Source organism: Impatiens glandulifera, chromosome 5, assembly GCF_907164915.1.
Source record: "Impatiens glandulifera chromosome 5, dImpGla2.1, whole genome shotgun sequence".
NCBI classification, from domain to species: Eukaryota; Viridiplantae; Streptophyta; class Magnoliopsida; order Ericales; family Balsaminaceae; genus Impatiens; species Impatiens glandulifera.
Window position 1 is genome coordinate 51,481,057 of NC_061866.1, and position 24,344 is coordinate 51,505,400.

At 35.7% G+C, this 24,344-nt stretch overlaps 4 protein-coding genes across 5 annotated transcripts; all 4 read right to left on the minus strand.

The window, feature by feature from the left end:
- Positions 1–201: 201 nt before the first annotated feature.
- LOC124939924 (5-oxoprolinase 1) lies at positions 202–5,317 on the minus strand. The gene is made up of 2 exons (XM_047480387.1): positions 5,174–5,317; positions 202–4,051 (listed from the first exon to the last, which is right to left on the minus strand). Exon 2 carries the CDS (start codon positions 4,048–4,050, stop codon positions 304–306), a length of 3,747 nt encoding a protein of 1,248 aa, XP_047336343.1. The 5' UTR covers position 4,051; positions 5,174–5,317; the 3' UTR covers positions 202–303.
- A 591-nt stretch (positions 5,318–5,908) lies between these two features.
- Positions 5,909–14,324, minus strand: LOC124938148 (ABC transporter B family member 20-like). The gene is made up of 11 exons (XM_047478529.1): positions 13,691–14,324; positions 12,606–12,660; positions 12,340–12,515; positions 12,019–12,219; positions 10,936–11,195; positions 10,551–10,861; positions 10,242–10,465; positions 9,808–10,148; positions 8,155–8,927; positions 7,823–8,064; positions 5,909–7,496 (listed from the first exon to the last, which is right to left on the minus strand). The coding sequence occupies exons 1-11, from the start codon at positions 14,054–14,056 to the stop codon at positions 6,264–6,266; spliced, it is 4,182 nt and encodes a 1,393-aa protein (XP_047334485.1). The 5' UTR covers positions 14,057–14,324; the 3' UTR covers positions 5,909–6,263.
- A 636-nt stretch (positions 14,325–14,960) lies between these two features.
- LOC124937550 (protein RDM16) lies at positions 14,961–18,813 on the minus strand. 2 transcript variants are annotated; one of them, XM_047477831.1, is made up of 7 exons: positions 17,928–18,021; positions 17,671–17,721; positions 17,473–17,588; positions 16,945–17,340; positions 16,667–16,861; positions 16,391–16,551; positions 14,961–16,134 (listed from the first exon to the last, which is right to left on the minus strand). In XM_047477831.1, exons 3-7 carry the CDS (start codon positions 17,512–17,514, stop codon positions 15,231–15,233), a joined length of 1,698 nt encoding a protein of 565 aa, XP_047333787.1. In that variant the 5' UTR covers positions 17,515–17,588; positions 17,671–17,721; positions 17,928–18,021; the 3' UTR covers positions 14,961–15,230. The 2 variants fall into 2 exon arrangements, with proteins under 2 accessions (XP_047333787.1, XP_047333786.1); XM_047477830.1 differs by having other exon boundaries at positions 17,473–17,721; positions 17,928–18,813.
- A 927-nt stretch (positions 18,814–19,740) lies between these two features.
- LOC124938539 (protein TONNEAU 1a-like) lies at positions 19,741–23,391 on the minus strand. The gene is made up of 8 exons (XM_047478999.1): positions 23,169–23,391; positions 22,538–22,670; positions 21,245–21,333; positions 21,038–21,157; positions 20,733–20,875; positions 20,623–20,648; positions 20,385–20,541; positions 19,741–20,050 (listed from the first exon to the last, which is right to left on the minus strand). Exons 1-8 carry the CDS (start codon positions 23,253–23,255, stop codon positions 20,005–20,007), a joined length of 801 nt encoding a protein of 266 aa, XP_047334955.1. The 5' UTR covers positions 23,256–23,391; the 3' UTR covers positions 19,741–20,004.
- Positions 23,392–24,344: the final 953 nt, after the last annotated feature.

The window sequence follows — 24,344 nt, forward strand, 5'->3', positions numbered from 1 at the left end:
ATTTTCATAATAGTATAAAATTTCAAGAATTAATCTAGAAGATTGTGAATTTGATATAATAGTAATTATAAAGAGAATTCTAACTGTTCTGTTTTTTTACCAGCCTTAAATTCCATTTGCATGGTAATTGTATCTAGTTACTTTAACCTAGTAGAGAAAATGTTCATAGTAAGGTAAAAATCACCATCTTTCTTCAGATTCTTGAATGTGCAAATTTGAATACAAATTTTGTCACAATTTATTCAATTAACAAAATATTCAAAAGTCCAAAGTTTCATTATTATTAATACGATGTTAGTTATTTTATTCTCGACGAGGAGGAGCTCCCCAACCGCCGCCTCCCGGAGTAAGAATCTGAAGAACATCACCGGCCCGAACCTCAATCGTATTCTTACCCCCAACATAAACCTTCCTATTATCACCCTTCCTAACGAGATAATTCATTCCTCGAGCCCCATCTTTCCCGCCATTCAATCCTCTCGGAGCGTGAACTCTTCTCTCCGATAACACGCTCACAACTACACCTCGCTTGAATTCAATCTCCCTAACGATCCCATCTCCGCCTCGAAAAACACCATCCCCTCCACTATTTTCTCTCAACCCGAACCTCCTCAAAATAACAGGATACCTCTGTTCGAATATCTCTGGATCCGTCATCCTAGTATTCGTCATATGACACTGGACACCACTTGTCCCGTCCCACGTGGGTCCTGCCCCACTCCCTCCGCCAATTGTCTCGTAGTAGCCAAAACTATCGTCGCCGAAAGTCAGATTATTCATGCAGCCCTGAGAACAGGCGCAAGCACGAAATGCTGTCAGCACGACGTCGGTTATTCTCTGGGAGGTCAGAACGTTGCCGCCGACAACAGCCGCCTTATCGCTGGGGGAGAGAAAGGATCCTGTGGGAATGTGGATCTTAACCGGAGCCAAACACCCTTGGTTTAGAGGAATGTCGACGTTTACTAAACAGCGAAGACAGTAAATTACTGCAGCGGCTGTAACTGCTTCCGGAGCATTCCAGTTTCCGTAAACCTCGGAGGTGGTCCCGGAGAAGTCGAAATCAGCCTCTCCTTTTTCAGAATCAATTGTGAGTTTCAACTTTATTGTCGAACCGTCGTCCATATAATCCTCTTCTTCAATAACCGAATTAACTGAAATGGATTTGAGCATTTCTCTAACAGCCGCCTCAGCGTTCGTCTGGACGTGTTTCATGTATGCTTGAACGATCTCGAGGCCGTATTGTTCAATGAGTTCTTTAATAAGCGATATTCCTCTTTGGTTAGCCGCTACCTGCGCTCGAAGATCCGATAAATTGTCCTGAATCCTACGGCTACATTTAAGCAGCTCGATAATTCCTTCTTCCTGAAAGATCCCCTTTTCGACGAGCTTGAAAGCTTTAATAGCAGCTCCTTCTTCCCAAATGAACTTTGAAAACGGTGGCATACTCCCAGGAGTTATACCACCGATTTCGGCGTGATGACCTCTACTCGCGACGAAGAATACTAAATTATCACCCTTATCGAAAACTGGCGTAATTACAGTTATGTCTGGGAGGTGGCTACCGCCAGAACAAGGGTGGTTAGTTACTAAAACGTCGCCTTCTTTCAAATTCTCTCCCCAGTAATCAATCTGCCACCTAACCGTACTCGACATTGCCCCTAAGTGAACCGGGACGTGAGGGGCGTTGGCAACTAGACCTCCATTTGGATCGAATAACGCGCAAGAGAAATCTAACCGTTCTTTTATGTTAGTAGAAATCGACGTTCTTTGAAGGGTGCGACCCATCTGCTCGGCTATACCCATAAACCTGTGGTTGAAGATTGAAAGCTGAACAACGTCGGCAACATTTTGTGACGTGTTCGTGATTGCGGATGATGATTGAATCGATATTCTTATGTTCCCGTATCGTGTAATCTGAGCAGTACATTTCGGTTCAACGATGACAGTACTGTTTCCGTTCATTATAATTGCTGGTCCAAGAATCTCGTGCCCGAAACTCAACTGCTCCAGTTTGAATAGAGGCGTCTGGTGCCATTTATTCTCGAAGTAAACCTCGTAAAAGCCTGAAGCTTTAGCCGACGACTCGTTTTCTGTCTGTAATATCCTCGGCTTTAAAATATTCGTGATTCCAATCCCTCGAATTCTGACATCGCATATAAGGATATTTCTGTTCACTAATTTGAATCCATATTCCCGCTCGAACATCCTAACAAATTCCTCGGAATAATCATTGTTTTCAGATTGTTTCTTTACCATGATAGCTGTATCAGTACCATCATACCTTAAATTCAAATAAGTTTCCGTTATAATATTCTCTTCTCCAAATCCTTGCTCAAACAACTTCTTCTTGACCTGTTTCAGTAAAACTGCTTCTCTTTCGGAACTCTCGATTATAGATTCCTCGCTGTAAATTGCAGAATAGGGTTCTTGCGTATCCTCAATTACGTCAGCCAATCCCATCCCATAAGCGCTTAGAATTCCACAAAACTTATGAATTAAAACCTCTTTCATACCCAATGATCTAGCGATAGCACAAGCATGTTGCGGGCCAGCACCTCCAAAGCAAGCTAGGGCGTGGTTCCTCGTCTCGTGCCCTTTCATCTCGGTTAGTTGTCGAATTGGCCTGCACATCGTCTCGTTAGCGACGTTCACAAATCCCTGAGCAATCTCTTCAATGCTCATGTCCTTTGCCGACGAATCCTGGCATTTTCGATGGGAATTGATTAGTTTGGCCAGTTTTTTAAACTCGTTTCTCGTTCCATCCACGTCTAGAGGTTGATCTTCATTTGGACCGAAGATTGAAGGGAAATAGTCAGGAACTATGTATCCCAACACTAAGTTGGCATCTGTAACCGAAAGTTCGCCTCCTTTACGATAACAAACAGGGCCTGGATGAGCACCAACCGATTCAGGCCCCACCCGGAAAGCTCCAAATTGGAATTTTAGCTTGGAACCTCCTCCAGCAGCGACTGTGTTGATATCGAGCTGGGGTGCTTGGATAATCGAACCAGCTATTTGGGTTTCCAAAACTAGCTCATAGCTTCCTGCATATCGACTCACATCGGTTGATGTTCCTCCCATATCGAATCCAATCAAGGGCTTTTCTGTTTCAAGTCCGAATAATGTTTGTGAATAACCAACCACACCGCCGGCAGGACCAGACAAAACCGCTTTATGACCTGAAAACGAATCTTCGGGGGCTAATCCTCCATCTGATTGCATAAACAAGACATTAAGTTTTCCCAATCCTTCGTCGAATTTAGATATGAATCCTGATAAGTATTCCTTGATTACCGGCGTTAAATAGGCGTCAACACTAGCAGTTAGACCTCGAGGAACAGCTCGAACCATTGGGGTTAAGGCGGACGAGATTGATACATGTTTGAAGCCCAAACTAACAGCTAATTTCTCTATAGACATTTCATGATGAGGATAAGTATAAGAATGCATCAAAACCACAGCTAAACAGCTTATTCCTTTCTCTAAGAGACCTTTAAGTAAAGGAGTTAGAGATTTTTCGTCGAGTGGCTTCGCGATTCTGACATGTTCGCCTGATATCCCTTTCACGAGCGATTCCGAAGAAGAAGGTTCATGATTTTCGTCTTTCGAGTCTGAAACAAGCTCAATCCTTTCGTCAACCTCTATAACCTCTTCATAAAGATTCAAAGGTTTAGAAACTTTGAGATCAAATATATTCGGGCGAGCCTGATTACCAATTTGCAAAAGATCTTTAAAGCCTTTGGTTACACACAGTGCAATTCTTTCTCCTTTTCTTTCCAACAATGCGTTGGTGGCTACGGTTGTACCCATCCTTATCCATTCTATCTTATCTGTTGGGATTTTTGAACTACGAGGAATCTTCTGCCCGGTATATTGTTCCAATATCCTACGAATTCCTTCAACTGGTGCATCATCATAGTTGGATGGATCAACAGATAGCAACTTCATTACTTGACCTTCAGAATGACCAGGGATTTCTGCATAAACATCAGTAAATGTGCCCCCTCTGTCGATACAGAACCTGAGTTTTTCTGTGTTGACGCTCCCCATTCTGTTGATACCCGAGGGCAATAATAATTACTCAGTTCAAACACACTAGGATTTCAAGCATGAATTTTCACCTAAGAACACATTCAAATTGTTGGTGTGGGTTTTATCAGTTTGGTTGGTAGGTTTTAATCATTGGGTGATTGGAAACATTATATGCCCTCTAGGAATTAAACAGAGATGAATTATGCTATTGGTGTTAAAAAGATCACAAACCTAAACTAGTTCATCATGCTAACCAGTAGCATAATTTCAGCAAGAAACAACAAAACATTTTCATAGTTTCTAGGGATTTCATAATCAACTAACAAAATTCATTTGTTTCTGAGATATAAAGCAAAGGGACTCAATGAACTAACAAATTTTACTATTTAAGATATTTGGTTTAGCCCCAATAACCTACATTAAACAAGCCCTAAGACATGAGATTATTAGATAACAGTGCGAGAATGTACCTATCTCCAAAGCAATAAACAATCACTTGGGTTTAAGAAAGCAGTTTTAAGTATTCGGATTTTCGATTCTTGTTATACTTTCACTTCATTCAGGATTCACTCAACATTACACCCTTTGACTGTGAAACGTTTATAATATAAATTTGTTGTTTCTAAAACAGTCACAACTACATAGGTCCTAGATTGTATTCTCAACTAATCAGTCTACAATACTAGATGAAGAAACAGACTAACTAGTAAGCAAACATGTGCCAAGTAAAAGCGTCATGTATGTTCTTATGAACGAGACAATACAATCAAACTAAGAATGCCAATTAAACTAAGGAAACCTCAATTCATGATGAAACCTTCACTCAATCAAAATATAGTCACAATTTGTATCTGAAATCTGAACTAAGAATGCCAAAACAACTCAATCAAACTAAGGAAGCCTCAATTCTTGATGTGAAACCTTCACTCAATATACATGAAAATATTCACACAATTTGTATCTGTAATCTGAAATATGTTATAATTACAGTATAAAACATCAGTTTGAAAAGATTTAGCTAGTGTAAATCATCCAATCTGCAAGCTTAAAGGTTCTAGTCCAATAGAAACACATGCGGGTTATACTTGTGCTCAGAAAAAAACTGGAAAAAAAAAAGTGCAAAACTGAGAAAATCAATCACCTGGACGGTAGAAATAGAATCAAACCGATGAATGTAAAGCCGGTCAAATGATCTATTACTTGGCGAAGATGAACTCCCTGGAGAAGACGAGGATCAGATCATGAAGGTTCAAGAGTCCATCAAGTCCAGGCTCTTTTTTTTTTTTCTTTTTTTTTTCTTGGGATAAGAACAGAGATATTAATAAAATTATATTAGTCCGGCGTCTAATTAGGTATTTAATCTTATTAAATTGATTTTTTTTATTATGCAATACTTAATTTATTGAATCATTAACTGCATTTATAATTTATATTCTAGCTTATCTTTTCATTAGCATAATATCAACTCAATGTTAAATTAATTTAATCGAATGAATAAATTGTTATTAAATTTTAAAAAAATTACTTAAAATTGTTTATCATTTAAAATTTGTAAAATTAAGAATTTATTTAAAAAATACTTTTTTTTATATCTAATTAAGTATTAAATTAATTTATGAAACAATACTAAAATATGTAATAGTAAGGTAGACTATGTTATTTATTAGAAAGGTGTTAACCCCACTTATTTTGATCATGCATTCTAATATTATACCTATTTAAAATCATTTTCAGAATCCAAATTCAATTTTTCTTTCTACTCTTATTATTATTTTCAGAAAATTAATACTACCCACACAATCAAGATATTCCTAATATGGTAAAAAAAGGGAAAATATCTCCAAAGCTTTTGTATTTGGCTGTTGGTCAATCAAAGGGAGAAAAAGAAAAGAAATTTTACAGAGAAAAAATGGTAAAAAAAAACTGTTAAAATAAATACACACAGAAATGCAAACTGGACATGAAATAGACAGACAGAACAGAGACACTAGTCCTACAATCTAATCTTAATCTGCATTTTGCTTCTCTATTATACCAAAAGAATAATAATAATAATAATAACAATAATAACAATATTATGCAGTAATTCACTTCCCAAACCCTTACATAAATTAGTAGCCATGGCACAACAGCTCTCGGTATCGTGTCAATCGCCATATCACCATTCTCTCGTTCAGCCCGGGGTCTCCTTCTAACTAACTAAACCAAATCAAACCAAATCAAACCAAACCCTAAACGAGCCTATGCTGATGACGCAGTCCCTTCCCAAAGTGCGGTTGCATCAACCGCACATACAAACCGTTCTTCGCCATCAAAGAATCGTGCGACCCTTCCTCAACTATCTTTCCTCCATTAAGCACAACAATGTTATCCACGTGCCTAACCATAGCCGCTCTATGCGCCACCAAAATCGTTGTCTTGTTCCCCATTATCAACGTATCAAGAGCCTCCTGCACCACCCTGCTAGACTCCGACTCTATCGAAGAGCTCGCCTCGTCTATCAACAATATGGGCGCGTTCTTCAAAATCACCCTCGCAATCGCAATCCTCTGCTTCTGACCAGGAGTCAGATCTACTTCCCTCATGCCCACGTGAGTGTCGTAACCGTGTGGCAAACTGCTTATGAAATGGTGAGCGTTTGCAATCCTCGCAGCCTCTTTCATCTCTGCTTCGCTGGCGTTATGCCTCGCGTATATAATGTTTTCTCTTATCGTCGTCGAGAAGATAATCGGATCTTGTTGGACAAGCCCTATGTGGTTCCTTAACCATCTCAGATTGTAAAGCTTCAAATCTCTCCCGTCTAATAAAACCTGGCCCGCAAGAGGGTCGTAGAATCGCTCTATCAAGGATATTATCGTACTTTTCCCCGATCCAAGTACGCCCACCATGGCCACGGTTTGTCCATAGTTTACTTTCAGACTGAAGTTGCTTAAGACCAAGACCTCTGGACGAGTAGGGTAAGAGAAGTCCACGTTCTTCAATTCTATACTGCCATAGGCATTTGGAGGTTTCAAAGCACTGTTGTCGTCAGGTTCGATTTTCGGAACTCGATCGATAATTTCGAAAACTGATATAAGTGATTTGCGCCGCTTTAGAATGTAGGGTGCCAATCCGAAGGGCTCCACGAGTGCGAATGTTGCAAAAGAGAAGACCATGTATTCCTTGAGAGCAGTGGACAAGTCAATATCACCTCTATCCACAGATAAAGCAGTATACCAGAGAAGAAGTGCATTGCAGGCAAAAAGGAGAAACTGGGAAAAGCCAAACCCGAAGCCAATAACCATTCCGGTAAGAAAGCTCTGCTTGAATATTTTCTTCAGTTGTAGTCTGTAAAGTTCCATAACCTTATTTCCAGCACAAAATGCAACTACAGTATAGATATTCCTAACCGCATCCTCAAGGACCAAAGAAGCTTTTCGGTGCATCTCCTGTATACCCTTGGAGAATCCAGCAAGCCACAATTTCTGCAAAATTCAAAGGTTCATATGATTCTGAAATTTATGACTACTATATTTCAAACGAAAGTTTTCAAGGACTATTTATAAAAGTATTTGTATATTTTTATCTAAATGTAGATAAATTACAATTATTAAATATGAAAATCGATTTTTAAGAGCACAAGAACAAAAATATTGAACATTCATCCAACTAATTAAATTTTGAATTGAATAAATGTTAATTTGGTTAAAAATGAGAAAGATGCCATTTAAATTTACAAAGGTCTAACATTCCTCAAAATATATTAAAAACATAAACCAAGTTCATTCATAATCATATTTTCCTCAAATACCTGGGCAACAGCAGAAACAACAAGAATAGGCAGCGTGGCTAAAGCGACAAGTGCAAGTCGCCAATACAGCAGCATTCCAATAAGAACAGCACCAGTAACAGCAGCAATGTCTTGGATGAATATTGAAAGACGATTACTAAAAGCAGCCCTAACAAATGTTGCGTCATTTGCTAAACGCATGGACAAAGTATCAGTACTGTTCTCCTCATCATCAAACCACCCAACTTCATTCCGCAGCATTGCTGTAAAGAAAAGAACAGCATTTCGTCAAAATCTTATTTTAACAAAAAGTTGACCTTTTAGAAAAAAGAATAGCACAAAAGACGAGATACCTGAGAACATCATCCTCCTTACACGTTCAGTCATTTTTTCTCCCATTATGCCAAAATAAAAATGTTGAAGAAAATTAGCAATCACTGTAGCAACACCCATGCCGGCAATGATTAAGCACCATTTGTCAACTTCCTGTCTCAGATGATGATGATCAGTAGTTTTGTAGTAGGCTGTAACAATTAGGGCAATGACATAAGCAAGAAGAGGGTTAAATGAACCAAAAATGGCAGCACCGGTGCTTCCTAAAACAGCATAAAGCCACTCTGCTAAGCTCAACTGGACAAGCCTCCAGAATGACGGAGCTTTATGATGTTGTGTATCCTTCAATTCCTTGATTCTCATTGGTATATCGTCAGATTGGCTGAGTGGCCTACTGAATGTCTGAGAATGAGAACGTTCGTTTTTTGGATCAGATGTCAATAGCGGCGAGACAGGTGATTCTGGATCAGATGCATTATTAGACTTAATTTTATTAGCATGAACGTCAATTTTGGGCAACTCAGGTAGTCTCATCTCGAAACTGTCCTGCCTCTTTATAGATGGCTCTTTATCCGTCCCATCAAACGAAACACCATTTTGCTCTGCAGGTGGACTCTGAGCTGTTGGCGACTCTTGAGGACTGAGAGTACCATCTGGCCGAAAACCATGACCGCCAGAAACTCTCTGAAGGGAAGGTGACTTTATCAGTTTTGGCGAGGAGGGGTCTTGGAAACTGTAACTTGCCGATGTGTCCTTTTCGACCTGGAAAGCACTATAGTTCCTTACCGGCATCCTGCATCATAATGCCGAAAAGATGTCACACAAAACTAAAGGGGTGTTTGATAAAAATGGAGCTTGTTTGATCTTGGGTTATTTCAAAAATAAAAAACCTTTTATCACTTAATTCATCAATCACTAAAATACCCTTACTATTTTTTTTTTATAAACTTTAAAATACATAAGGATAGTTTAGTAATTTAACTCAAATAATCCAAAACACGGTTTTGATTTCATACCCCATATTTTACATCAAACGAGCTCAAAGAGTCCGTTTGATGTAAAAGGGTACTTTGTTTTTTTTAAACTTTTCTGTCATCCTAACTATCAAATCACTTAATTCATCAACTAAAATACTAAAACACCCCTACTTTACTTTAGGACATTTTAGTAATTCTATCATAAAGGACATTTTAGTAATTCATCCTAAAAAAATTCCGAATAACCCACTTTTTTTTATCAAACAACGTTTTCTCAAAAAAACTATAAGCCTACTAAAAAACCCAAGATCAAACAAGCCCTAAATGTTGAATACTGAATTTCAAGCACCAAATTAGTTAAATGCTGAATACACCAAATGAAAGTAATTGGTATGTAAGTTGGTTTGTTAAAATGTGGAACTAATGTCGGGAAAGTACTTACCAACTATGCTACCATAAATAGCGACGTAGTTTGATTAATTTCCAAGGTTTACAGGCTCTTACTATATTTTTGAAAAAGAGGCTCTTACTGTATTACAAAGTTAAGTTTAACGAATTAAGCCTGATTTTTAGCTTAATTTGAGTTGAATCAAATAATAAGTGATTTTAAATAACAGTTATCAAAACAACTTAATTTAAATAAGCACATAATTATTTAGCTTACACGGACTAAGTTTATCAATTCATCAACAATACCTCATGGGAAGTTTTGCAGCTTCTTCGCACTTGAGAAGCTCTGCATACAAGCCATCTAAAGTTATTAATTCATCATGTGTACCCATCTCAACTAGCTGGCCTTCCTCCATAACAGCTATGTAATCAGCATTCCGTATGAGACTAAGACGTCGGGCAATAATAATGGTAGACCGTCCAAGCATAAGCATATCCAGTACCTCTTGAACAGATCGCTCTGCTTCGAAATCAAGCCCACCAGTAACCTCATCAAGCAGAAGAATAGACGGATTTGAAAGCACGGCCCTAGCAACAGAAAGTTTTATTTTCTGTTCTTCTGTCAATGCTAAACCAGCCCTGCCCACCTGATGTGAATAATAAAATCACATGGACAAATACAATATTAAAAATCAACAAAAACACTGCATAATCAATGGAGCATAAGAGCAAATTTCTACCTGGGTATCATATCCCTTCTCAAGTGAGCTTATAAATGTGTGTGCGTGAGCTATTTTAGCAGCTTCTTCAATTTGATCTGAACTAGCATCAGATCTACCATAAGCAATGTTTTCTCTTATGCTCAAACTAAGCAAAGCTGGTTCTTGGGTTACTAAACCAATTTGGCTTCTTAGCCATTCCAGTTTCAGGTTCTTAATATTTTCACCATCCAGAAGGACTTCCCCTGAAAAATAAAGGAAAGATCTTAAATGTAACACAACAGGAAAACCCAAAACAAGAAAAGGATTCATAATAACACATTATTATACCTAAAGTAGGATCATAGAACCGTTCCATGAGGGGTATAATACTACTTTTTCCTGAGCCATTTCTGCCAACAAGTGCCACTGCCTTCTTAGCAGGCACGGTAAGGTAAAAACCACTCAAGATGGGAATTTCAGGACGTGAAAGATAGCTGAAATATACATTCCGAAATTCAATATTTCCTTGAACAGAAGCTAATGTAGCTCCATCATTATTAACAGTAGAGGATGATCGGCTTATCATCTCAAAGAGTCTATAGGCAGCAATTCTCCCTTGCTCAAATGAATAAAAGTTTGTAGCAGCTTGATTTAGCCCACTGAGAAACAACAAGAATTAGATATAAACCCTTGACAAAAAAATCGGAGAGGAAATAGGAAATGAAATGCTTACAGGCCACTTAAGATTACAGAAAAAAGGGCTGTTACGACTTCACCACCATGAGCCTTTCCCTGCCTAACTAAGAACCTTCCAACCCAAAGTTGCAATGCACAGGAACAAATTGCAAGTCCATAAGTAAATCCAAGCCCCAGTCCTTGAACAAGGCTTATCAATATACCATATCGAAGAGTTGCTTGCAATGAGGTTGCATAAGAATACTTGGCCAGTGTTTCATTTGTAAAAGCATACAAAGTTCTAATATAAGAGACTGCCTGTATACACATGAGCAAATAAATACAATAAGTATAAAGTTAATGAGAATCCCCGTTTTGAATAAACAAGGGAAACTATGGGCATCATTAACATACAACACAAATGTTTGAATAATAATAGCATACAACAAAAATTAGGTTATGTTGTTCTATTAACATAGCAAAAATCAAAGTAAATAGGGAATCATCATTTACAATTATTTTTACTAGCCTAGTAGTAGATATACATTTGCAATTTAAGAGATTTAAGCATCTTCATGGGGAATTATTTTACTACTGTAGATATATGAACTCCTCCAATCACTACTGTCTACTAAAATAAGATACTTTAAGGCACAATGGAATCTCAAGCAAGCAAAACACATGAATTGTTAAATATTTTCTGATAAAGATACCATCAGGCTTCAAGTTTTGTAACTGAATTTTGTAACTGAATTTTTCCTACAGATAATAATTTTTACAACCCTTTGAATAGATAAGGTGGGAGATCAAACCCATGTACTATAAATAACATTCAAGAAGTTGTACAGTCAAATCAAGATAGTTCATTGTTACTACTTTTGACACTTGAAACACACTAGAGTAGCTCAAGTGGCAAGAGTCTTGCCTACGAGACAAAAGGTATGGGGTTCGATTTCCAATAAGAACGCCTTAAGTTAAAATGGGGGGCATGACTGTTGGGGGTCATGCTAGCTTCCTAAAATTCACAAAAAAAAACTACTTTTGACACTTGAGCAAACACTTGGTTCACCGGATACAACAGTAAAAAACGCATATCTGCAATGCATGATCTACCACTAATTTTACAAGTAAGCAATCAAACCTGTTCAGCAATACTAGCTGCTTCAGCATAGGCGTCTTGAATATTCTCAGCAAGTCTATGAAGAAATATATTGGATATTCCTCCTGCAGCAACAATAAAGGGACCAGTGGCTAAAGTTATCAAGGCAATCTGCCAACAGTTGATAAATCCAATCACAAGACCACTGAAGAAAGTAGCCATGTTATGAATATAATTGCCGACCTGCCATGAAAATTATATAAAAAGAGCATCACAAAGTGAACTTCAAAAGAGTCATTATTCAAGATAGTGTTAACTTCAAATGAAGATAAATATGACTATATAGTGAAACTCATGTCATACTTTTTCACTAAGAGCAGATTGGATGAGCAGCACATCACTGAGTACTTGGCTCACAATATCTCCATTGTTCCCATAAGTATCAAAGAAACTCATGTCTTGATTTAACAATACTTGAACATATTTTGACCTGATGACTGCAGTCTGTCTCTCTCCCGTGATAATCCAGCATGAGACCTCTGTTACATAGAAGTTTGGAGTAAGTTGGAGGGAATCATATCCATCAACTCATTGTACAAAAATATGTATAACATGAGAATCACTCTTACCAATCCAACCGAAAGCAAAAACACCCGCAGCAAGATAAACAATTGTAAGAGTAAGCTGCATAAATAGAAAATCTGCAGTTAGAACTCACATTCCTAGTAGCTCTAACATATTTTATTTTCAAATGCAACCTTATTACAGAAACATCCAGTTAATTAAAAAAAAATGAATCATAGATAATTCATTGAAGAATCATGGGCTGATCTATGGTCTCCCAGAATGCAAGAGGCATCCCAAAGTTGCCTTCACTCTTCTGTTTTTGCATTAACACCCTATTGACAAGCCTTTTCAAATGATAGTCCTCCAGAAAAAGAAAATGAAAATGAAAAGAGCTTTATATGATCAAACGAGACGAAGAGTTTTTCTACCACGAATACCAAGGACCAATACGTTGCTAGATGAGAAAAGGTTATAACTAAGTCAATCACTCAAAGATTCGTTATGGAAAAATGGAATACAATAAATTATGACCTGATAAACATGGCCTTAGAGCCCTTTAATAACTATGTAGAAAACAGAAACAGGATAGTAGTCCTCAAAGATTTGTTAATCCAAATTCCAAATGCAGTCTTAATAAAGGGTATGCTAGTTGGCAGTATTCAAAGGGTTGTTTCTTAAGCGATTTTGAGTGATTTTTCTAAAAAAAAATTAACCCTTAGAGAGAGGGGTGGTGAATTTTTAGAAAAAACAACTACAAGCACAGTTGATAACTGGAGGATTAATTATGGCGGGGAAGAAAAGTACAGGCCTGTAATCGATGATACTTTCTTGTTTTTTGGTCAAAGCTAAAGAACCATAAAATTGTTTCCAAAAAGCTTCCTAGAAAAAATCAATTAAGTACACCTAACGCAAAACTAATGAACACTATGGTGAAAATCCATAACATCAGATTCATTGCGGCTGGGTACAATCCTTTCAAGATTGCAGAAAAGAGAAATACAAGCAAGAGAGCACAAAATCAACAAATTTCTGAAAATAAGATGAAGATTAGAAACAAAGTTATCTGACGAAACAACCCAGTAATAACTTAGTTGATTAGTTCGTAAATTGTGACAAAAAGCATATCAATCAAAAGAGAGAAAAATACATGTTTGAAGTCGAGGAACAAGGTCGTGTCAGTTTCAGAACGCCCCAACAACTGAATAATTTTAGCAAAGTAATGCATATACACAACAAGCGCAGTCCCATGAGCAGCCGCAGCCAGCGATCCAACAATCATAAGAACCCAATCCAGCCGATCGGCACAAGCAAAGAGTTCAGAAAAGGGCACTGCAGCCGGCGGTGGTTCGATCTCCTCCGGCTCCTCAAGGTCATCCTCAACCTCGAGTGGAACCGCCTCAGCACTAGTGTCAAGGTACGGCGACGGCGACTCAGGTGGCTCCGAAACCTCAGAGACTGGCGTGAGAGGCTGTATATGCGGCGGTGACCAGCCGAATAAGCCTCTCGAAATCATAATTTAGGGCTGTAGATGTATCGATAGCCCCCCTCCCCTAATAAAGGTAAATCGTAAAACCCTAGAACATGGATAAAGATCTGCGCTAGATATATCTGACTCCAAATTTCAAGAAGGAGGACTCTCTCTAGTATTGTTTCTCGATCTCTGGTGTGTTGTGATTTCCGAGTGAGGATTCAAGAGTTGTGACTCGGTGGCTGATTCAGTCAAGATTCAGGCGGAGATAGAGAGAGAAAGTGAAAGAGTTGACTCGGAGAAGAAGCTTCTGCTTTCATTGCAGCTGCAGCTTTGTTGTGAATTTAGGTTGGGTTGGTGGGTATTTTCGGGAAAATTATTCTCTTTAACTCCTTTTTTTCCTTGTTAAAACTGGCTTGGCTCGGCTTAGCTAATGCCAGCGGTACTTTGTTTTTATTAATAAATAAATAAATGTTACTTTTGCTACTTCTTTTTGTCCCTAAATATTAATAATTTATTTATTTGTAAAAACTTCATATAATATTTTCCTAATACAAGACAAAAGAAGGTACTAACTATTTATCCATCAAATGAAATAACTCTTGTTCAACTACTATGTCTTTTCATGGTCCAATATTATTATTATTTTTATTGATATTTTCATATTTATATTGGTTCCAGTCTAGTTTTTAAAATAATACATTATACAAATTTTATTATATAATTTTTTCAAATAATTTAACCTACCATTTTGTTTTCTCTTGAAAAAACAAACATCTTGTAATCTTTATAATGAAGATGTAAATAAGATATATGTCCAAACAAAACTACATGTATTAAATTACACTTTAAATGACCAAAATTTCATTTAATAATCAAATGCATATATTACCAAACTAAAGTTCATATAGAGAATCTCATCCAAGCAAGAAACAAAACATAACAAAACAATTTGCATACTTAACTCATTGTTGCATTATATTCAACAAACCCAACTAAACATGGGAATCAAGTTATTTTCACAAATTGAAAACCGAATTCAAATTACAAAAACTACAGAAGAAAACTTTATCGGAATCCTCTCATATGTTTTTAAAGATATGGTTGATTACTACAAAAATTGATGACAAAGATAACAATTCAAGAGTTTGTAAGCCGAGATCAAACAACCAAGAACAGAGGAGAAGAAGAAGAGGAAAGCACAGACCTGCATTATTATTTAAAGATCTTCGTCTTTGAAGTTGACAGATAGATCCCAATAATGAGGAATCCCAGCATCGGCAAATATCTTTCGGGCAGCACTGTCAGTTCTACACTGATGAACCGAAAACCTGTGAAAGCTAGCCCTAGCCACACTTCCCTGCCAAACCAGAACACACTTATTCACCTCTTTATTGTTGTTACTATTATTATTATTACTATCTTCCATTTCCTCATCATCTCCATTATTCTCCACAAGGGTAGCCCAATCAACCCGCCTTAGCATCAGCTTTCCATACCTCTTTATCGACTTACTCCCCCCTTCCACCACAACAACACTGATCCCATCAGTAATCACAGCACAGCCGCTCAACCGATTCTCCTGAGCATTCTTGTCCACTTTAAACCTAGCCTGCGGGTGCGAAAGATTCCCAATCCTATAAACAGAAACCAATGTCTCCACAGAAAGATCGTCATACAACTTCCTCTCCTTCTTTTCGCGACGCTCGTCCGGAGTCAGCTTCCGAGCGATGTTTCTGTCTTTGTGAGCTTGTTCCCTCTCCGCTGCTGCACTTCTGATCTCCATTTCGAGCCTGGTGGGATCCTGGGTAGCTTCTGAACCTAGGACTTTCATCAGATTACTCATTTTTACTTTTGCTTTTGGCGGTTCTACCATGCCTTGCCTGATCATCTCCTGCTTTTCCTTCTCTCTGGCAATACGCCTCTGTGTGCGGAGTTTCTTTTGCTCTTTCTTCGTCAGTTTTAGGGGTTGAGGTGGCGGTGGGGGACGCTCGGCTGGGGGTTCTATGGGTCGTGGGTGTTCCACGTAGATCATTATCTTCCCTAATTCTAGTCCATCTTCGGTTAAGTGACCTGATATTATCTCACCATATGTACCCTTCTGCTTCAAGAAAGGTTGATCCCTGCCAATTTTCAGCAGAATAAGGGTGCTTCAGTCAATAAACCAAAATAAACTCAACTAATCTATGTTCTCATCATACAAGTCCAAAAAAATGGATTATTTGAAAAAAATAAATCTACAGCAAACAAGCTCTGAGTGTTTGCATAAGCTTTTTATTGGTTGTCACAGCGGCAAAGATTCAGTCAAAACAAGAATTAAGCAGATAAGTTTAAAAAAGTAAATAAACAAGCAGGAACATAATAAGAATATCAACTCACCACCATTCAGTATCTGGAATTATTTCCTTCTGTTTCTCTTTTATGATGATTCTCTCAGAAATCTCTATTAAATTTGGATTTATATCAGGTTCGGCCTTCGCCCTTGCCAGTTGTGCTTGTTTAACCTTTAGCTCTTTGGCTTTCGCTTCACCAAATTGACTCTGGTAAAACAAAACAAACAAAAAAAATTAACAAGCACCATATTAAAAACTCATAACAAGCACCTTTAATTTAGTAAGACAATATCCCATCATATTAAAAACTCATAACAAGCACCTTTAATTTTATTATCTCAGCATCTTTTGACCACTTGCCTTCCTCCACAAACAGAAAATTGCTCCTCTTGGGCCTTAAAAGCTTATTTGCATCAATACCCATCCTCGCATCAAAATGAGGATTTTTCTCTGGATCTACTTCTAGTTCTGGTTTGAGTATCTGAAATGCATCTTTCTTCTGCTTGTTGATATTGACCTGTTGACCTCTTAAAATGTAAGAATAGGTAACACACAAAATAAAAAAAGAAAAGAATGACAATAGCATAATGAGAAACTTACCTTTAAGGTGCTCAAGTTAGTTACTTTGGCTGAGCTTACCACATTCCCATACTCATCTACTTCCCTACCTAGAGCATCTAGACGAAGAACAGGGGCTTTAGCAGGCTTTGGTTGAAATGTAACTTCTGCAGGCATCTGCTGTCCAGGAAACATGTTTATGAGAGGAGCAAACTGCGGGTCTTGTCTGAATCCCATCTTTGCAGCAAGTTCTTGAGCACGTTTTACTGCTTCCACTTTCGGAGCTGTAAGCCCAACAAAAGGAGTCATGCCACCAGAAGGTAAGCTCACAGAATGGACAGCAGTAGTAGAATCCGCTGATGCTGGAAATATTCCAGAATCAGTTGAGTTCTTAGTCTCTTCTTTCAACCCTGCCTTTTGGCCAATAGTTTTACTTGCCTGCATAAGCAAAGTAAAAAACAGTTGATGCTTACCACAATAGACATGCATATTGTACACCTAAAGATCAATATGGCCTAGAGCGTTCAACGAAGAACATAATAGTTGGTCAATTAAAGATGAATAACATACCAGTGGAAGTTTCTTTAGCTTCTCCGCTAACTCTTTTTGCATTTGTAAAGCTCTCTTTGCTTTTGCTAAAGCATCAAGAGAGAAGTTTCCACCTTTCCTAGCTGTTGATGTCCCATCTGTACTAGATTTTCCATGAACCTCATGAGAGCGGGTAACACTAACGCCCTTACTTTCATTTGTGGTAGAAATTGAAGATACCTTGGTAGGAGATGAATTAAGTGTTCCAGGTAAATTTCTCGTTTCAATGTCCTGTGAGCCCAAATCAACAATTTATCAGCAACAGAGTATTTGAAAATCAATGTACAAATTATAATTCTAAATCCAAATCCTGGCACAAGAAACAACAGATAAATTGGAGAGAACACATCGACTGATACCTAAAAGATTAAATTACTACAAATATCAAAAGGAAACTATACAAATATGCAAAAGATTAGGTGAAATGGAAAACTTACTTTGGCTATTGAGCCACTCCCATTTGAGGCTGTTCGATCAGTAGTAGCAGGTGAAAATTCTTGTTTCACTGTTTTCTCATTGAAAGCATGATTATCATATTCTTCACCATCTATCTCTTTTTTCTCAACTCTCTCCCCGAATTTCCTTCTTTCTTTTTTCTGCTCGATAGGCTTGGATTCAGAGTCTACACCATCCTCAATTTTCTTCACTTCTTTCCTTTCCAATCCATTTGATTCATTCCCACCATCATCATCCCTGTCTGCAAACCGTCTCTTCTCTTTTCTATCCTTCCCTTCATCAGAGATCTTAACTCTCTTCTCATTAAAATCAGCTGAACTCTCGTTTTCATTCCTATCCTTCCGCTTGGAGTGTCGCCTATCAACAACCAATTCCTCCTTGTAAACCCTATCCCTACTCCCTTCTCTCTCATACGATTTCTCACGTTTATCCCGATCTGACTTATTATCCTTCTCGTAAGACTTCTCACGCTTTCCTCGATCGTTCCTAGGTTCATGAGATCTTTCGCGCTTATCGCGACGATCGGATTGCCTCTCCCTGTTATCTTCCATATCCATCTTCCCATCACGAAATCTCTCACGCTCTGAAGAATGCTCTCGGGTCCTTCGGCGGTCACCGCCGCCATCGTCGTCGCGGTGCTTGTCGTACTTTGAACGGTGCCTTTCTTTATCATCGTTGTCATCTTTGAATGATTTGTGCCTACTGGACCTGTGCTTATGGTCTCGATCGCGATCTTCGGAGAAATCTTTCTCTCTATCACGATCATCTCTCGATTTACGGCTCGACTTGGTATCCATTTCTAGGGTTTCAGCCTCTCACACACACTCTTTCTCTCAAGTTAAATATCACATAAAATATTTATTTGGATCAGGGGAGGGGAAAGAAGATAAGCGCGCAAAATAAAATTATATTTGCATAAAATATTTATTTAGATCCATAAATTTATATATATAACAATTTATTTTGATTTATTTTGATTTATTTAGTTATTTAATTTTAAAGTACAATTATAGTATATTTATTTTAAATATATATATATTGTAAAAATAACTAATGTAAGAAATTTAGGATAATTTTGTTGACCACAATCAATTACTAGTTTGTTAAAATATATAAAAGATTAATATGTCAAAAATAAATAAAATATTTTGATAACAAATAAAAAAAATAGTATAAATTATTAACTTGTAACATACAATATTCCAACCAAAATAAATTATAAATACTCTCATAACATCTATATTTATTAAAATATAAAAAAAAAATTAAATAATAAAATAAGTTAAGAATGTATTTGTTAACATATATACTATATTTATTTATTTATTATAGGTTAAAGAATATTATTTGATTAGATGTTGTCATAATATTATTATTATAATCATTTCTTATATATATAATTTAATATTTAAAAAATAGACATAATTTATATAACATATAAAAAGACTGAATAAAATATTTTTTTCTCTTTTTTATATTTTTAAAAAAATAAAAAAATAACTAAATATAAACCATTTCTTCCAAATTATAAAATTATTCATAAAAAAATTTTATAATCAATAAAATTTAAATAATAAAATAAATAAATAATATTTTTAATTTTTAAGGAGACATGAATACTTAGTATGACGAATTGTAATTATATTAATCATAATCAAGATCTACTTTTGTGAATAATTATTATTAATCATCATAAACTCAACACCCTTACTATGGAGAGAATTTAAGAAATAAAATTAATAATAATATATATTATATATTATATTCAAGCAAAATATTAACCACCCATAGAAGAAAAAAAACAATATTCATCATCTTGAGACATCAATTTAAATATTCAAACCACACAAGAGACACCCTTTAGACAATAAATTCCAATTTCAGAACTCCTTAAATCATAAAGAAGAAGCCAAGCAAATTACTAACACAAATTGCAACACAACCGCAATGTTTCCTACATATAACGACACTACAATAGCTAGAAATAAAATACAAACAAACCTACAAAACCAATTAAGCAGGTTTAGGGTATTGTTTTTGCCATTGGCGATCAATCGATCAGCCACCCCTCCCATCATCGTCTGCGATTCCATCCCCTCCATACCTGTATACCAACCAAATTTGACATGTTAATCGCCAAGCTTTAGAGATAATTGAAGGGCTTGCTTGATCTGGGATTATTTTCAAATAATCTTGTTTGATGTAGGTTGTGAAAAAATAGGTAATTTTAGTAAAAAAGTCACAAGGGGTATAAATATTAAAAGGGTACATTGGTTGATGATCTGAATGATGAGCAGATTGTTGATTGGAAAGTGGGTTATTTGGAAATATTTCAAATAACCCACGTCAAACAAGGCCCTAGGTTTGATTCTGATAAGTACAGTTCCAATTTAATCTAAAAGAGAAACATAAAGAAATGACCATATAAAGATACAAACCTCCAAGAAGATGTTAAATTCTTGGCTTTTCTACCCAATTGAAGGTTCTCCATATCAGCCGATGCACGAATTACATCATCTGGCGACTCGTCATTCTCGTATCGCCAATTATACTCGTCTTTCCTGTAACCTGATGTAGACGAACCTGCTCTCCTATCTGCCAGAACATTACTATTTTGACTGAGAAAAACTAGAAGCAATAAGAATTTATCTAGAAAATCTAAACAACCTTACTAACCAGATGCATGGGAAGCAGGGATGGACCTGCAATATAACATAATTTGTGAAATAAGCAAAACAGAATATGCATGTTATAAGAGAAACCAATAAATATTTAGGACAATCAACCTTCCAAGAGGAGGCAAACCACCAACAACTGATGATGACGTTGGTCTTCTAGTGTTTCTTGATTCTAAATTAGATGCTGGTTCATTTTCGTTAATAGCTAGTCTCCTCCCAGCTCCTCTTGATTGGGATAAGTTCTGTGAATCCTGAAGCAAGAAATGGAACAAATTTCAATTTTTCTGAGCAAAAAGAATAATAATAATAATAATCTTAGTAAGATTTTCTTCACTGGGTAACTATGGTCAGAAGCCATACTAATAATTACAAGCATATGGAAGAAAATTCAGACATGGAATGGCAGAACAGACCTCATACTTCAAAAATCCTTCGAGGACGTCCAAAAGCAAAGGACTATCACCAGTCTTGTTAAGATCATAACCATTCTTGCTGCTAAAGTCTTTCAACTCGGATTTCCAGGAATCTTTTTGCTGTAAAATCAGCACAAAAGTGTTTACAACTAAGGCATACCAAAAATTGGATCAAAGATAAAAAAGCATTTTGTACGAGTTTGTTACCAAATTACACTCTGGCAAGTAAACCTTTAATGTATGGTTAAGTTGTGCCCAGTCTAAATATTCACAAACCAAAGCAGTTAGCAAGCTTCCTGCACAATAACTAAGACTGTTAATATGCAAGAACAAGAGGAAATAGAGCATACAGATAAATATACATGCCACATAATTGTTTCACCTACTTAAATAAAAACAGACCAAAAGTTACATTTTAAATGCAGAAACATAGCACTGAAGAACTTTACTATCATGCCGCCTCAGTTCATAATATCTACATGCTTAATTATCACCTGGACTGGAATATATATGAAATTTTTGTCCTTAAAAAAAGTGATCATACTAGATGATTGTAACAGAGTTGATTGCCCGTATCAAAAATTTAGTTTTCTTGCAAAGAATTTGTGAAAATTATCCTTCCAAATACACAAAATACTTATGTAGTAAGTATCTAATTGATATTGCTAACTTGTAACAAGAAAATAGACTGATGCAATAGCAACATGGAATGGTGATATGATATCCCTACTTAGAAACACCTAGATAACAAAAACAATTGGATAAAGAAACATATCTAAGATCAGATGATGTTTGGAAACTAAACTTAGCTAGAGATAGATTCAAAATGTATTGGTTGTTTCTCATATGGATCCGGATACAAAAACAGAGATGATAAATGTTTCCAAATGGGGATAGTGGTGGCAAGTAACTAAGCGAGAAATCCAAGAATTTCTGGGGGGCACTATAGATATTAACCATAGCACAAGCAAAAATGGTTGAAGGTCAAACAACAAAGACTTCCAATTCTAAAGATATTAACTCTTTCTATAATAAGATGAAACAAAAAGTTCACATAAGAAACTTCTGAGAAGAAATTGAGTACGTAAAAGTGAAACAAGTTGGCAGACGGAAGTCTAGCCATAGAAAGAAACGGTACTAACAGGAAGGTGGAAGGATTATTGATAAATACAAAACCTCTTTATAATTTGGACAGAGATTTTTGTTAACTATTTATGATCCACACAACTTTTCATATCAATGTTTACAAACCTCATTATGAAATTTTAGTTTTAGAAATTAGGAATAGCTTACATGAAAGCCACATCTCACACAGGACTATATCTGATTTTTGTTCTTTTGACACAAAGTTTTCATGCATTATCAATAACTACTAATTTCAAAAGTAGTGACTGATACTCATACCAAATAAAGCTCTACCCAATAGCGTAAAAGACAATAGTTTTTTGAGGTACATGATCAAGATCAAAAGATAAAGATGATAATTTTGAAAAGACGAACCTGGTGCGGTAGCATGAAGTCGCTTTGCACGATCATTGCAGCTTCCCAATAGTGCAGCGGGTAAGCCATCATCTTTCTCTATTGCCCTATCTTCTTCCTCAATTGCCTCAAAAACACTTGCTCTCAACTCAGCCTACAACAGGAAATCTATCAACTAATATACGTGAATACATTCCACCATTGTTTTTCTGTTAACTATAGTCATGGAAACTAGTGTAGTGAATAGAATTGACAGATATTCCACCATAAAATGGAAAGCTCATCCAAATAAATAAACCTTCAAATTTCAAATTTATATGTAGTAAATTAAACCAGGAATTATTATTACGGTGTTGAACTGGAGATGATAATCCTAAAACATTCAACAAAAGAAAGAAAGCCCCAAAATTATCCAAACATTTTGTTTCAGATTAAAATAAACAAGAACAAATTGCAGCAAATAAAAGCATTAGTTATTACTCTAGCTGATCAAATAAAAATGAAATGTATATCAAGGAAGCTTTTCCTTTAGTTTAAACCAAATCAAATAGTAAACAACAACAGGAGAATGTAGGCTAGAAATGAGGAAGATCGGTATCGTTAAAATGGAAAAAAGAAAAATTGCGAAGAGAGAGTGTGGAGGGAGATATACTCGGATCTTGGCGAGAACGCCCTTCTTCTCTAGGGTTCGCGTAACGAGGGTCTTAAGGTCCATCATTTCTCGCGTATACTCATCCATGGCAGATCCTTGCTTTCTCTTTCCGGAAGATGAAGAAAGATTGATTTTTTTGCGAGATTCGAAGGGGGTGGGAGAGAGACAAATAGAGAGAGAAGACGGAGATGAAGAACGACGCTAATTACAAGTCATGGTTCCTTCCTTCCTTTTACAATTCTTCTGCCATAGATTTTCACAAAATTAACTTCATTTATTTCAGTATTAATTTTTATTAAAATTATTATTGATACTTTTCCTTCAACTTTTAATCAGTTTTCAGATTTTTATTCAAATTACATTATATTGTTTAAATTTATCTTTTTAAAATATATATAAATATATATATATTACCATTTAGGACCATTATTGGCTCGCAATTCTGCCATATAAGTCGATAGTCGGGCACTTCGAGTTGGGTTGGATTGGATTAATTAACATATTTGACTAGACTTTTTAATTAATTAATTTGATACTATATCTTTTCAAATAATATAATTATTTTTTATTAAACAATTCTATTAATTTTTAGTTAATAATAATAACTTAATATTTTTATTAAAAAATATACAATTATAATAGTATTATAAATTAAAATAATAAATATTTATTAACTATTTAAAATATATTAAATATAATGATTAATTTATATATAAAAGATGTATTTATTTATAGTTTTAAAATATTAATAAAAAACGGATAAATATATTAATTTTTTATTTGAATATTTATTAAATAATTAATTTAAAATAGCATTCTACTATAAAATATATAAAATAATAATTAAATGGAAATATTGTTTTAAAAGTAAATTTAAAAAATATATTATATTTTGACATATTTTAAATAGTTGATTATATTTATTATTTTAATTTATAATATTATTATTTTATTTTAAAAAAATATTTTATTAAATTTAATATTAAATACAGAACTAAAAAAATTAAAAACCAATAAAAAATTATTTAAAATTAAATAAAATAATATATTTAACTAACTATGTTAGTTTTATTTTATAGAGTTAGTTTTGTTTTTTAAATATATATTTAATGTTTTCTATGTTAGTTTTTTATGAGTTAAAAAAAAAAATGATTGAAAAAAATAATTTGAGTCATT